This window comes from Lissotriton vulgaris, unplaced genomic scaffold (assembly GCF_964263255.1).
Source record: "Lissotriton vulgaris unplaced genomic scaffold, aLisVul1.2 SCAFFOLD_1204, whole genome shotgun sequence".
In the NCBI taxonomy this organism is placed as follows: domain Eukaryota; kingdom Metazoa; phylum Chordata; class Amphibia; order Caudata; family Salamandridae; genus Lissotriton; species Lissotriton vulgaris.
The window spans coordinates 525,106-541,237 of NW_028249607.1; the positions used below are offsets into that span (position 1 = coordinate 525,106).

The 16,132-nt window shown below is 41.3% G+C and overlaps 1 protein-coding gene across 1 annotated transcript; it reads right to left on the minus strand.

Annotated features, from left to right (window-relative positions):
* Positions 1-245: 245 nt before the first annotated feature.
* LOC147663532 (uncharacterized) lies at positions 246-11,254 on the minus strand. The gene is made up of 3 exons (XM_086950381.1): positions 10,739-11,254; positions 2,957-3,020; positions 246-739 (listed from the first exon to the last, which is right to left on the minus strand). Exons 1-3 carry the CDS (start codon positions 11,252-11,254, stop codon positions 246-248), a joined length of 1,074 nt encoding a protein of 357 aa, XP_086806507.1.
* Positions 11,255-16,132: the final 4,878 nt, after the last annotated feature.

Genomic DNA, 16,132 nt, shown 5'->3' on the forward strand with positions numbered 1-16,132 from the left:
ATAATAAACTAAACTACACATGTAACACTAACTAACTACAAAAGGACATAAACCCCCCACCCAAAGAGAAAATAAACTTAGCCCCAACACTATCTTAACCTAACAATATCACACTACACTAAACTAACTATACCTAATCTAAAACTATTCTACATCTAAATACTAATATACAACTATATACAAACACAAAACTAAGAACAAGGAAGGAAGGCAGAAGAGGGGTGTGGGCCAGAAGAATTCCAGGACTACGGTACCCCAAGTTTTACGGCAATGTCATTCACCCGCCGGTTCAGCGTTACCAGTTCATTGCGCACATCCAGGAGCAAGTTGTTGTTCCTGGCCAGCTCTGTAAGAATTTCTGGTTGCTTGTCAGCCCTTGCCGGCGTTGTGGTGGGTGCCCCCGGATCCTGCCCTGGTGTGTACTGGCCAGCTCCCTGGCTGGGTGCAGCTTGAGTTGGCCCCTGGCTGCTGGTACCTGGAATGGCTGATGTGCTTGGTACCGGAACAGGTGAGACCACTGTGTCAGAATTTTTTCCACCGCCAGCCTTGCCACCAGCCTTGGATTTGGTAGATGAGTCACTGTGTCCCACGGCCTCTGGCATCGAATGCCAGGTCCCATCCCGCCGAGCAGCAGCGCATCTCCGTGCCATGGACCTGAACCCCTTCTTGACCCTGCGGATGTGAAGCCACCGTTCCTTAGCCACATTGAATGCATGGGTCTCCTCTGCATTCATGTTGTCTGAAAAAAATGGGATTCACTGGTTCATTTGCCTATCATCATATTATTTGGCACAAATCACATACCACATGGGAGGCAACACACATGTCACATCCTGTAACGTCTCAAAGTGACCTGACCACATAATTGACAAGCCCTACTTTCCACTATACAGGCCCTGGAACGTGACATGACAGTACATGGCAGGTGTGATGTACTGACAAATCATATGCCAAATGAGAACATGTCACCATCGTGCATCCTGAGAGTGTGCAAGTAGTCCAATTAACATTAGTAGTGTGGCACTACCCCTCCATGGGCAGCCCCACCCTCATCTGACCCTGTGACACACTGCTGCTACTGCTGTACGATGCACATGTGCAGACATGTGTGGTAGTGTGGCACTACCCCTCCATGGGCCGCCCCACCCTCATCTGACCCTGTGACACACTGCTGATACTGCTCTACGATGCACATGTGCAGACATGTGTGGCTATCTGAAAATGTGTACAGGTCATGTAGTCACTGACAAGACAGCCACTCTTTTACATGTTTGCCAGTGTGGCTGTATGAATATGTCAATGGAAACTCTATGTAAGCTCAGCCTACATGCATGGGAAGAAGACCGGGACACCCCAACCAACAACAGGTGTCAAGAATATCAAGGAAGTTCTCCACATTATTGCTGCGTACATCGGCAGGAAACAGCTGCAAAACACGCCATAAAGGCCTTGACAATATGCACCTGAGAAATCACAAAGCTGTGCTGGGGTTAAGGATCTATCCTAAGTCCTATGCTGTTCAATCTATACTTGAGTCTGCTGGGCAACGTCGGGAAATTGTACGGCTCATCTAAGCGTATTGTATGCTGACAATAACCAGTAACTGAGTACGTGTGGGACAAACTACACTGACACACGTCTCTGTTGTACAAACAGCATGTTTTACATGAGTAACTAGAAGACCATCAACAAACTCAAACTAAACAGCAGTAAAACAGACCTCATTCAGTTTGGCAGCCCTGAGGTATCTTGGTCACATGAAAGGTGGCAGCTGGAACTGTGCTCCTGTCCCCCTTGCAAACATGTGATCTTAGACCTACGACTAACAAAACAACATGCCCTGTCCTGGACAAAGCTCGTCAGCCAGGTAATTTTCACCTGCTAAGGGTTCATGTGTAAAATATAGAAAACTCCAAATGCCATCCTATTGAAGCAAGGAACCCTTTGCTACAGGGCCTGCCCATCAGCCACACCGATGACAGCAATCCTCAGATTTAATTACTACATTTAAAAATTTGTGTCAAACAGCAGACCCTGCAGAATCTGGCAGCCATACTGACTCACGCCCTGTCGCCAATAACCCCTTCAACACCTACATAGAAAATACACCACAGGCTAATCATGCGGCTGAAAAGGAAGTTTAACAATCAGAGTTGCACGCATGACATCCTGTCTAGCCCTGGACCTAAAGACCTCATAAAGGAGAAGAACTGGGATGGGCAAAATAGACCACTTAGATCCTGGTATAAAACATTCATGACCCAGTCTTGTGTTAGTCCCTCTCAACATGGCTACGCTAGGTAACGTCTCTTCCCCTTGGCGGTGTAATGAACTGCCCCCTCACCCATTATCCATCTATCAACACAAACTCTCCTGTGAAAGTTGGTAAACTTGCCAGTTCCTAATATGTGGTGCAATATTGCCTTGAACCTCTATGGCACAGTTTCATCTGATTTACACTACAAAAGGACCTTCAAACCTTGTGTGGATGATATGTGATCTATTCATACCTTACACATGACATGACCTTAACCGGGCATGATATGGGTATGTCCCAGGGCATATAAGTAAACCTCAATGTCCGCCTCAGTGTCAGTGTACTGCAGATGAAGCGTGGATACATTATTCTGGCTGGTCTTGATAATATGTAGCCCTGTGTGAAACTCCTGTAGCGTAATGCCTGCATGATCCCTGGATCATTGGCTATTTATCTATAATCTGTGCTGGATGTCATGCACAGGTAATCAGAGCACTTGCATTGTCCCTTCATGGAAAAAGTCACAACTTAGATAGATATGCGTCTAACCACACTCTTATACATATTGTCTGAATAATAACATAACAATACTCAGCACCTTGTGCCAGTGACATGCGGAACACACCAGCATTGCAAAACTACCGTGTATTACTTAATGACATCCATTACATCACACATGGCAATTTACATTACAATTACTCACCAGTGGCTTTTGGGTCCTTGAAACGATCCACGTCACCCTGCGTGATGGGTCGCCGACCATCTGTGAGTGAACCAAATGAAATATGTGTCATTGCATGGCATCCAGAGATGTTACATAAACATGATGAACACGAGGAACAACTTTTCAGTCACAGGAAATGCTACATCACTTTGTAGGGATTCACACATTGTACTAATGACTCTGTGCACTTTGATTGGTATGCACACATGGGCTTGCTAATGCAGTGGTGGCCAAACATAACATAACCACAGTCATACATGAACATAACAGTTGGGTTATGCCATTTCTAAGCACCATGTCCACACAGCCTTCATGTGTACGCTGTACTGCGTATGATGGTAACTATGTATTTAGTAAGAGGCTGATACACAGTCCTTTGGGATGTAAAACACTCTGGAGATGTCAAACTCCCGCATTGCATGATCACCTGGCAAGGATATATCTACACATGACCCATGTACAGGGGCCGTGTAGATACAGTCCTGCTGCTCATGGATGTGAGCATCTGTCACACTGTTTACTGTCCTGCACATAGGTCACACACACACTGGCACTGCTCAGATATGTACAGTTACACATACTGGACACACACACATCATCCTGCGCACAGTCACTGCTCACATCTCTTTGACTGACTACAGCCGTGATGGGCTCATAAATGCTAACATCCTCTGTGCCTTGCACCCTTACTGGCATGTGGTCATTCACCATCACATAGTAATGTGACTGCAAGTGACACACAGAAAACCTCAGTCCCACATCTGGTCTGCATACTGCAAATATGTGTTCACACCTCAATGAGAACGTGACTGCTCACTCCAACTGTCAAATCATGGAGCTATACAAATAGGGACATTAGCATTGACTACTCACACACCTACTCTACTGTAGCACACCAAGGGACAGTATTACAGGTAATGGTGCATCCCACCAAATCAGCATGGAGGCAAGAGTAAATGTGCACCATGGCCCAACTCACATGGTGAACTGCATGTCCCATGCTGCGCACCATGCTGCTAAAATGGCACATATGCATCAGGCATCTGTGCTGTAAATGCAGTGCATTGCAGGAGTTGTGAAGCATGTGGGGCGCAGCTCCTGCAATACTCTTGTTGGCCCAATCTTGTCAATGCTGCGTCAATCCTCATGCCTACTTCAGGCAGGCCCAGAGATAAGACGCAGCATTGCTATGAAAGTGAATGACTGAAACCTGATATATTTCACTCTGTCACTTTACAGAGGTGTTCCTGTGTATGAATGCCCTCCCCTGCGCCAGAACGCACCCTAAAGGTGCATAACTTTAGAATGTGACGATTCTCCCAGAGTTGTGATATTGTACATACCCTGCACCATGGCGCTACTTTCGCGCTGCCGCTTTGTCACATAAGTAATGCAACTGCACCGCCAAAGAAACCTAAGTGGCTTGTAAACCTGCTAAAATGTGCCTGGAAGTGGGAGTCCAAATTAATCTTAACTAAAGCAAATCATGTGCAAATCACATAGGGACATATGTATCAACATTCCCTTTTGCGATTACTAAATAGCGATTTTGAAGGATTCGCTAATTTGAAATTGCAAAATGGTAAGTATGTAGGAAATCGCTTATTGTTAGCGATACATTAACATTCCTAAATTGCGATTAGCAAATTGCTAATCTCAAACTTCCGAATTATTTCTATGTGCCAGGAGGCCCATAGGAAATAACTGGAAATTTGCAATTAGCAATTTGCTAATTGCAAATTGAGAATTTTTCCTAGGGTGCAGGGGTGTCACAAGAACACCCTGCAGCACCCGTGAAAATGACATGTGTGCGCATATGGCGCACATACATGCCCTAAGGGCATGTATGAGTGTCACATGGCACCTTTTGATGTTTAAAAAAAAGCAAATTTCAAAAATAGCGCTACTTACCACCAACTAGAAGTAGGTGGTAATTTGTGAATCCTAAATGGCAATTTGGAATGTTATTTGCCTTTATACATTGCATGTAAGGAATTGCTAAAGTAGCTATTCCTCAAATGCACTCGCTAAATAAGGAAAGGAAAATTTAACGATTCCTTACTTTGCACAGAAAATGTCACATAAATACCATTTAGCGAAAAAGGGTTCACTGACGCCACAAATCAGCGAATGTCTGCGTTAGCAAACTATTTTTGCCTTGATACATATGGCCCATAGGGAAATGACTTTGTCATCAACACTTTGTCACAGTATCACAGTAACGAGTCAGCATGTACATGCCATACACACATGTCACACACGTAACTCACGTACATTACATTTGAACATTAAAGTGAAATAATGGCTTTTGGACTTACCACCCTGTATGCCTGGCATCACTCCGGTGTAATCCAGGAGGTAGGCCTCCCGCGCAGTCATGTCCTGCCAGCGGTGCTTCCACTGGTGCACAGAGCGTGCAATCTTAAAGTAGTGCTCCATTTGGAGCCTCACACGCTCCCAGCGCACATTACGCGCCCCCACAGCATACCCCTGCAGGATGCGCCCCCCCCGCCTCCAACATATTTGGCAGATAAAATTTAATCAGCCATAAAAACCCCCCCAATGCCTCCTCACTCATCCTCCCCAAGCTCCCAACAGCAGGCATCTCCCTGACCCCCGTAACCCACTTTAAACTAATAAATAATAACCCACTTAACGAACTCCCTCTACAAAAATACAAACTAACCCCTAAATAAACTCTACTAAACAGAGGACACTAGACACACAAACTGTGTACAATACAACAAATACAACTAACAGACACTGCAGACAAATCAGAGGACAGTAGACACACAAACTGTATAAAATACAACAAAAAGTACAAACAGACACTTCAGACAGGACAGAGCACGCAGCACCACTCTCCAAAACCAACTTCCAACACAGCAACCACCATACACCTCCTCCACTCAGCCCATGCACCAGCAAGTGTAGAAAAGAGAAAGTGAAAGTAAAAACCACACCCATGTGACAGGAAGCAGTAATACACCACTTCCTGTGTTTACTGCAAAAAATTCCGACATAGCGACAAAATTATTGGCGTTAGCGACGAAAATCGTGCCATTAAACGTCGCTATGGTAGTTATATACAAAATCGATCGAAATGCGACCCGTTTTTTGTATTTGCGATGAAAATATATTCGCTAAATGTCGCTAAGCGACAAAATAATTGTATCTGATTCCTAAATGAATAAAATCATGGATTTCCAGGTAAAAATATAAATAAATACCAGAAAACATAGGAAAAATTTTGACTATATTTGTAATCCCACCAACTTTTTTTTTTAATGATTAATAGGTGTAACCACAAATTAATTTTAATAGAAAATAAAATCTACACAAGAGATAGGGGTCAGGGAACGTGATCATGCACAGATTTCCTACAGGAAAAATATTAACAATTAATGCTACAATGCTGTTTCATCATGGTTCTGTTGAAAAGTATGGCAGGACGTTCAATGATTCACTTCCAAATGCATTTAAATAGACGTTACTGGTCAAATTCTTTGTTTTGCCTCTACATGTCATGCATTGCGTAAAATTATGACATACCATCATGCAGATGTAGAAAGGCAACACACAATAGGAGATCAGAACACCACAAACCATACATCATGGTGCAGATTTACAAGTTTCTTGCACCCCTGAAAGTCAGCATCAGCTTTACATTTTGTGCGGCTGCTGTATCCGGTCGGAAAAAGATTGCCGCAGAGAGACGCTGAATCTTTTTCCGACCGGATACGAATCCAGATTAACACGGACGTATTCCTTCGAAAATCGGGGACACAATGCAAATCTCTACGCTACTCGATACGTAGAGTGGTCCCCTATGCTCAGTGCCCGGATCCATTGCCTTATCCTAACACTTAATACGCATCACATCCATGCTGGCTGTGGCGTTCTGCACAATTACTGTGGCATCCCTGCAGACATGCAGGGAGCCAACAGGTATTGGAATTCTGCACCTTATTGTCGGACACTGGGCCATAGGAGACATGTAGTACGCCATAACGTAATGCCGGCAACCATGGCATGGCCATTGTGGCTAGCTGGACACCTAGCTACTCCCCTATTGGAATACTGATTTTAGAATGGGTGGTAGTTTTGCAGTAAGTCATTATTACACCAGGACATGTATCAGCCTTCCATTACTCAGTCCACACTAAGGATGTGGCTGGTGCGTCCAGATAGGTATCTTTCATCCAAATGCCAAACAGCAAGAACCTAAAGCAGGACTGAGATGAGCCACACACTAAGGGGGAGGTGATGTCAGTCACAGTATTGTGTGGAATGATGAGCATATGAGATGAAGTCCCTCAAGGGCTGCCAGATAGCCAGTGTAAATATGCATCACAGTCCAAATAATCAAGCATTGTGTTAAGATACACTCCACACTCATTAGGCTTTTTCCTAGTGCTAAGGCAGAGCCATTTTGGTATGTCCCATAGAAAATAGGCACTGTGAGACGACCATGTACCACTACTACTTCTCATGTGAAATCTCCTCAGATCATTCGCCATTTGTCAAACACAGGTCCTTTCCTCTAAACAAGTATGATCAGACAATGTCATGCTGTATCAAGGTGTAATGAACAAATGCATGATTGTTTGTGACAAACAGTGATGTAATTCATCTCCCATGTCACATTGCAAAAAGAATAAATAAGAATAGGAGCAACCATCAACTTAATGGAATCTAGTCGACCCCACCAAGAAAGAAAAAGAAGATTCCAAGAAGAAAATAATTGATCAATTCGAGAGAGGACAGCAGACATATTTAATTTAACAAAGGAAGAAATAGAATTAGAGAACCAGGTCCCAATATAGTTAATCTTAGTGCTATTCCAGGCAAAACCAGTGGAGGAAAAGAAATGAGGGAGACAAAACTTAGTCAAAGGGAGTATTTCTGTTTTATCGGAATTGCTCTTATAACCAGATACAAGAGAAAACGCTTCGAATTCAGACAATAAAGGAGAGATAGACGATTCCGGGTGTGAAATAAACAAAAGGATGTCATCAGCATATGTAGAAAGTTTTAATTGATGGTCACCATAGGGAAAACCAGAAATGGAAGCATTCTGGCGAATGGAGGACAAAAAAGGTTCAAGGGCCAAAACAAAAAGAAGTGGAGAGAGAGGGCAACCGTGACGAGTTGGCCAGTCACAAGAACAGAAGCCTTGGGTGAAGAGTAAATTAAAGAAATGAGAGAAATAAATTTGGAGCCAAAGCCAGACCAATCTACTCTGTCAAAACTTTTTCAGCATCGACAGAAATAGCAGCTAAAGGCATTGAGAAAGAGGGGGCTTTATTTAAAACATTCAGAAAAAGACGAGAATTATCAGAAGTAAGCCTCCCTTTAATAAAACCGCATTGTTCTTTACCAATAAGATGGGGCATGAAGGAATCCAAACGTAATTTGGCGAAAAGTGGATAAAATAACATTGACTAACGAAATGGGACAATAATTTTTACAAAGTTTATTGTCACGACCTTCTTTCGGAATGAGACATATGGTGGCATCTTGAAAAGTACCTGCAGCTGTACCAGAGGAAGAAAAGGATTGAAAAAGCAATACAAGTTTGGGTAATAAAAGGTCAGAAAAATTTAAATAAAACTCCACCGGAAAGCCATCGGGACCAGGAATTTTACCCTTAGTGAGAGAAGACAGAGCCGTATAAAGTTCATGAAGGGAAAGATCAAAGTAAGAGTGGAGCATAGCAGAGGTAGGAGGGGATTCTGGAGTGTAAAGCTGTTGATAGAAAAGTTGGAATTGTTCAAGAATCTGTTCATCTGTATGGAGAAGAATATTGTCAGAGGAAAAAATAGATTCGATGGAAGTACGAGATTTGAGATAGTTAGGTAAAAGCTTTCCAGATTTGTTACGACCTCCGTAATAACGCGCACTACTACGAAGAAGAATTGAGGAGGCATTATCCGTGGTAAATTTATTGAAGGAAAACTTTGCACGCAAATGTTCTGGGGACATACATTTATCTGAGGAGGTATAGAATGGATTTCTAATTGTTTAATATATGCGAGAGATGACACGTTTTTGGAGAAATTGTTTCTCTTTCCTAGAATAAAAATCAATAATAAATCCCCTTGCAGTAGCTTTAAACGAGTCCCAGAAAGTATGAGGAGGAATGTCAGGAGTAGAGTTAGTTTGAAAGAAATCATTAGTAAAAGTTTGCAATGAAGAAGAGAAATTAGGGTTTGGGATGAGGAGGAAGTAGATCAATATCCGTTATAATGGGAGCATGATCTGAAATAACAATAGGTTCAATAGAGGAAGATAAGAGATTCTGAGTGAGAGATTGAGAGAGAGAAATATAGGCTAACCTGGAAGAAGAAGCATGAGGGTGAGAGAAAAAAGAGTAATCTAGAGTGTCTGGATGCGTGAGTCTCCAAGAATTTGAAAGATTTGTTTGAAGTATAGTGTTCAAGAACTGCTTATGAGGTTTGTGGGGAATGAAGCGAACAGTGAATTTGCGATCAAGAAATGGATCAATAATTTGATTACAATCTCCTCCTAAAAGAAAAAAGTCATATTTGTGTTGTATGCATTTGTTTGTAATTAAAGGCCAAAACAAACAATCAGGTTGAGTAGGACCATAAATATTAAAAACAGTTAGGGAAATAGAGTTAATCAGTAACCTAACCAAAATCCATCTCCTTTCCGAATCCTTTTCCTCTAATAATACTTTACATTTTAACTTTTTATGAATTAAAATAGCAACTCTATTTTTTTTATTGGAAGAGGGCGAAAATAAAACTGTACCCACCCAATTTATTTTTAACTTAAGGGATTCAAGGTCATTAAGGTGAGTCTCCTGTAAAAGAACAATATCAGGGGTATAGGAGGATAAGTGAGAAAGTACTCTCTGCCGCTTAATGGGGTTAATAAAACCTTTTACATTCCATGAAATAACTCTAAATTTGCAAACAGGATAAAAATGATAAGATCAAAATTTGCAAAAAGGTATATAAACAACATAAAGCCGAAAGGAAAAATATAGGCAATATCAGAAGAAGAGGAAGGGTGAAGGAGAGCAAGGGAAAGGAAAAGAGAAAGGAAGAAAAAGATAAAAGATGAAGAAAGAGAAGAGACAAGGGACACGAACTTGCGATGAGGAATCTGAAGATAAATAAGAAGACGAAAAACCACATTTGCAAAGAGCAATACAATGGAAACAACAAGTAAACATATAATGGAGTATTCCAAAAAAATTCTCATATTAAAGCTGAAAAGAAAACATCAACAGGATAACTGTGAGCAGATACAGGAAAAACAAAACAAATGCAAATGCCCATACAATTCAGCCAGTAGGAGGAATAGAAGTATCCATGCCGCTGTTAGACTGGATATGAATGAAGTTCTGAAGTTCATTAGGATCCAAGAAGGTCCAAGTACGATTCTTGTAAGTAACCTTAAAGGTGCATGGATGGAATAAGCCGTATCTTGCGCCAAGAGATCTCAGAGGAGCGCAAAGATTCAGGAATTATTTTCGTCGATTTGCAGTAACATTGGAGACATCCTGAGAAATAAATACTCTGACCAAGCCAAGAAATGTAACATTTGGCCCTTGCTGCAGAAAGGACAGAAAGTAAGTCAATACATTTCAATAAAAGAATAATGACTCCACGTGGTTTTGATGAAGTAGATGAACGAGGACCAAGTCTGTGAGCTCTCTGAATACTAAGAGAAGTCGTAGGAGGCATGTCCAGCAATTTCGGAAGAAAAGGAGCGAAGAAAGATACGGGATCATCACTCTCCAGGGATTCAGGTAATCCGTAAATACGAAGGTTATTTCTCCTGTTCCTATTTTCTAAATCCTCTGTATGCTGTTGAAGAGCTTGGACAGACTTTTCCAAAGTAGAGATACTTTGAGAGTTGATTTGAATTTCCGTAACTTGTTGTTCCACAGAGGTAAGCCTGCTACCCATAGAAGACCATTTGTCCTTCAAGAGTTGCATGCCACTACTAGTCTCCTCTACAAATGGACGTAAAGCACGAATTTCCTCCAAAATTAACTCCATAGAGATAGTAGAGGAGGATTTATCAGGAGACGGAGGATCGTGTTTCAAGCGCTTGGTCGTCGTATTAGGAGGAGAAGCTTTAGTAGACTTAGACTGAGAAGAAGAAGAGCAATTAGTTGTTACGCCAGCCATTTGTATTTCTGTAACCGGAGAACTTGGGATTGAGGAGTGTGAGGCTCGAGCAGAGTTGGAAGGCACAAAAACAAATTTGGGTTTGCGCAGTTTTCCCATAGACATGAAGTATAGCAATTGTAGGTAGATAGTCAGAGTATTGAGTATAGGACAGAAATAAAGAATTAAGTGCAGCCTGTTTGCAGAGATGAATTGAATAATGCAGCAAACTCAAAATTACACAGGTAAATCAATTATCCGTAGTGCAGTGGATGGAAGGAAGGAGTCCACAGAGAAGATATAGTTGTAAAGTTCAATGTCAATCCAGAGAGGTATGTCAGGAAAATGAACTTGAAGTTCCAAAATTGATGGCTGAAAGATAGCAAGTGCACAGGAATTACAATGGGATCAATGTTGAGGATAACTTAACGCCATGAGCAAAAAATATGCGAAGCATTCTGTATAGTATTAAGGAATATACCGCCAATGTTAAGGAGGTTGAAAGGCAGCATAGGCAGAGGGGTGAGAACATACTGAACTTGTTCCAAAACACGCTAATTCCATCATAGATCAACAAATTCACATATAATGTAGAGAATTCAAGATGGCAGATAATGACGTTCAAGGAAAAATTCATGTGATAAAATTAAGTGCAACGCACTGGAGGCACAAAAAAACAATCCCATCCTGTGGACCAGGTATGTCGATGTGAAGCGTTGCCAACAGGGACCCAGAGTCACTACAACAACAGGGATAAAACTGCAGAAGAAAGGTTGGTGCAAATAAGCTATTCCTGTATGTGGCCAATTTAAAATGCACTGAAATGACTCCCAACTCTGGTACGTATTAGGTGAGTAGGTCACATGCATAAGGCAGAGAAAATAATTCCCAGGAGAGCTGTGTAAAATGACCACGCATCACTGAGGTGCACCAAACTCCATGAAATACAACCAATGTTATTCTTGACAGGGTTGCCTGAAGCACAAAGGGAGCTTTCATTCAGCTCAGGACACGCTTGAAAACAGAAGAGCACAGAATTCCACATCAATCCTGTATTGATTCCATATGTGCGCTAGCCCTCAGAAACAGTCAATGCGCAGGTTCCTTCATAAATGCGACACAGTCACTCGCGCTGTGGAGAACTCTAAAATGGCAGCTATGTTGTAAAATGAAAAGAAAAATACAAAGGGATAAAAAGCACGCAGAGAAAGACTCCATTGGTTTAGAAATTAGTTAACATCATGGGGCCAAGAGCTGCAAATATAAATGAGTCATTTTGTAAGCAATTAAAAAGTGTTCTTGAAAAAAACATGTTTCCAAGAATACTGCTTTAATTGCCAATAGTTCACATTCAGCCAATGTATAATTTTGCTCAGCTGATAGTAACCATTGTGAATAAAATGCAATCGGATGTCAATGACCTGTGTAAGGATCTTTCTGCATTAAAACTCCTCCCAATGCATCGCATTTTGAGTCATCCGCCTCTACAAAAAATGGTTTGTCTGGATCAGGATGCACTAGAATAGGTGCAGTAGTGAAAGCTTTTTTTATGTTTGAAATGCATTTTCAGTATCAAGATTGCTCTGAAAGTTCTGACCTTTTCGTGGAAGTTGTGTAATGGGGCTCATAATTTCGGAGAACTTCGCAATGAATGGCCTGGAATAATTTGCAAATCCAATAAACTGTTGCCTCTCTTTTACAGATGCGGGTGCAGGCCAATTCAGAATAGCCTCAACTTTCTTTAGATCCATAGTAATTCCCTCAGGGGAGAGCCAAAAACCTAAGAAATGCTACTCTGTTTGTGTTGAAAACACATGTGTCAAGTTTAGCATACAAGGAATTTTCTCTCAATCTTTGTAAAACAGAGCAAACATGCTGTGTATGTATTTCCGCAGTTTTTGAAAAGATAAGTATGTCATCGATGTAATGATGACATCTAGCAAATCATGAAGGACTTCGTTTATAAAATATTGAAACACTGCTGGTGCGTTGCAGAGGCCGAATGGCATGACCGTATATTCGAGTACAAGTTACTTACCTTCGGTAACAATGTATCTGTTAGAGACGTTGTCTAGCCGCGGATTCCTTAACTTAAAATTATCCCCATGCGTCAGACTGGATCCAGAAAGTTTTTTCAGCAGCAATCGGGGTACGGCGCCCCACGACCCCGCCCTGATGTCGTCAACAGATGTGACGTCAGCTAGGTCATATAAGTCCCTCCCGGCAAGCTGAAGTCAGTTTTCTTCAGAGAAACTTTTGCGCGGCACAAAGCGCAATGCGGAGCCACCAACAAAACTGTGAAAGTATGGGAACAGTGTGCGAAGGAGGTAAAATATTGTAGTAATCAAGTCCTCAGACAATAGATGTAGATAGATGGTTTATTGGAAGATAGGTAGATAAGATGGTATAAACCATAAAGACCCCAACAGGAACATCCTGCAAGATGCTCAGCCCCAAGCCAACTGCCAGCCTAAGCCCACAGACTGCCAACATTCCACAGAGCATCATAGCTAGAACATTCTATAATAAAAGGGGATAGTGCAAGGATACCACATTATCCTCTCCCTTTAATAACGGAAGACAATAAACTTAAAGGGAAAAACAAAGCACAGAAATATAATACAAATATAAAGAAATCTGTAACCGAAAGATGGAATTAAAATAACATCACGAGAGGGAAAACAGAAATATAAAAACTGTTAAAAAAGAAAGAAAGAGAAAGAAAGTGAACAGATAGAATAAACCTCACCATCCTCCTCCTCCTCTAATTGTGAACAAAATTAAAATATGTAAACATTGAGCTCTCATAAAGTAACCAAAATCTCAGAAAAGACTGCAATGAGCTCACCAAAACCCAAGAAAGTGTTGCAGACAAGAGGAATAAATGCCACTCCTCTAATAAATAGGACTAAAACCTCGTGTATTAGAAAGAAACCAATAAAATGAGACCAAAGAAAAGTAATCCCCCTAATAGGAATAAAAAGCCTTCTAAAAAGGATATGTGTAAAATAGACGCTGAAGGGACTAAGACCCATAACTAGCCCTAAAAACTAAGGACCGATAAGTATGGGACCCAAACCCAAAACCTGCCCCAAACACTAGTGACCATGAATGGTAAACAAGGATAGACAAACCATTAACTAGGGTAATGGAACTAGTAACCCACCCCAAAGTGCTTCTCACATGAGAAGACTGTGTTGTAGCCAAAAACGCCACCCCTCTTTTAAGAGACACTATGGGACTCAAACCCTAGTGTAACTCTATTTAGGTGGGACTGGCACCCCCTAACAAAAACACAAAGGTGGAACCAAGACCCCCTCTAATAAAACTAAACATTTCATTTTTTTTTTTAAAAACTAGCGTGTTCCAGGATAATGGGACTAAAACCCATTCCAAAATAATGCACCTCTCAACCAGAGTAAAGTGAACAAATGGTCTAGATAGAATATGGGACTGCCTAAATAGGATAGTAATCCAAAACACATTTCTAAGGATCACGGAACTAAAACCCACTCCTACACAAAGTGCGTGTCATCACAAAAAGAATAGCATTGAAACACAAAACGCTGATATTTAAGAAGACAACCAGTCACACACACACGAAAAAAATAAACAGTCAATCACAAACGAATAGAACTGCATTGAAACCCAAAAAGCGCTACTACAGCCCAAAACGCTACTATTGAGATCACAGCCAGACACGCACACAATACTGCAACATTATACTTTCTCTATAATAAAATGGCCAGCAAAATACAATAAGAGAAAGTCTATGCCCCGGTGAGCGGTCTCTCACCCGAGATTTCCAAAGCAGATCGTTGATATTAATAAGGTGGAAGCTGAAATTTATCCGACTACAACTGTAAGTCTTCTACTTTTCAAAGATCGACTGCCAGACAAGACAACCATGCAGCCAATGCGTAAAGCCTCATGTCTTTTACTTCCCTTGTTGAAGTCTTTTACTTCCCTTGTTGAAGGATTTAGAAAGAAAAGACGTGCCTTTGCTTGAAAGATAGTTCCCATGGTGACAATGAACAACAAAATGGTGTCACGTTTCCAACGTTGCACGGAGTGGCTCTCCGCACAGCGTTGCTCGAAAACGTGAAGAAGAAGCATATTCTCATGGCGTCACAAAGTGCACAGGAGCCAAAGTAAGCTTCGCGTGTTGCTCGCGCACAATATCAAGTTTTGAATAGACAGTTAATGTTTCGTGGACATTGCATGGCGCAATTGAAAATGGTGTATTGATTAAAAAAAAAACGTTTATGGTGTATAATAAACATTTCCATTTCCTCGAGTGCAATCAAATTCTTCTTCTCGAGACAGTTCAAGGCACAGCTTCCCACACCATTTAAGCGCTAATAATGAGACTTGACATAAACGCTAAAACATTTATTGTACGTTTTTCTGTCAATCCAAGTTGAACGTTACGAGACGAGTAAACAGTGCTTCTGACATAAACTCGAGATGTAAACAGTGCTTCCGCTTGATGTAAGCTAGGGATTAGTGTCTTTTAAGGCATTTAAAGCTCATACAATGAATGTCAAAAAACTAGTGCTGGAGAAAGTACCGGTTTTTCCATGTACACGAACGACCAAAAATGATTAAATAAATTCTGTGTGGAAAGTGTGCTACATGCTTTACGTGCTACATGCTTTAACCGGCACAAGTTTTTTTTTAAAATGACACATCGCAGGTCGCACTGAATTTCAAAGAGCCAAAAACAAGAAAAAAAAATAACATCATGCTTACTTCTGATGCATATGATGACCATATGTACAAGGAAACCACTCACAGCACGTTTTGGCAAAGGCTGTCCGATGTGATGGACACTGGTGGGGTCGTTTTTTCTTACTGCGCTGATGTTTCTTTAGTGGCTCCTTACTTTGAAGATGGTATCTCTCTTGGTATATCTCTTGTCTTGTACTGTATCTTGTGGCTCTTGTTCCATTTGTGTTGATCTTCTTGTTGGCGCTAGTCATTTTCTCTTTAGTGAAGGAATTT

Excerpts from the sequence above, each read along its gene's own strand:
- LOC147663532 (XM_086950381.1), bottom strand. The coding sequence starts at position 11,254 with ATGTCTATGGGAAAACTGCGCAAACCCAAATTTGTTTTTGTGCCTTCC. Across the intron at positions 3,021-10,738 it reads CCCTGGAGAGTGATGATCCC|ATGGTCGGCGACCCATCACG; the intron begins GTATCTTTCTTC and ends GTTCACTCACAG. Across the intron at positions 740-2,956 it reads GACCCAAAAGCCACTGGTGA|ACAACATGAATGCAGAGGAG; the intron begins GTAATTGTAATG and ends CATTTTTTTCAG.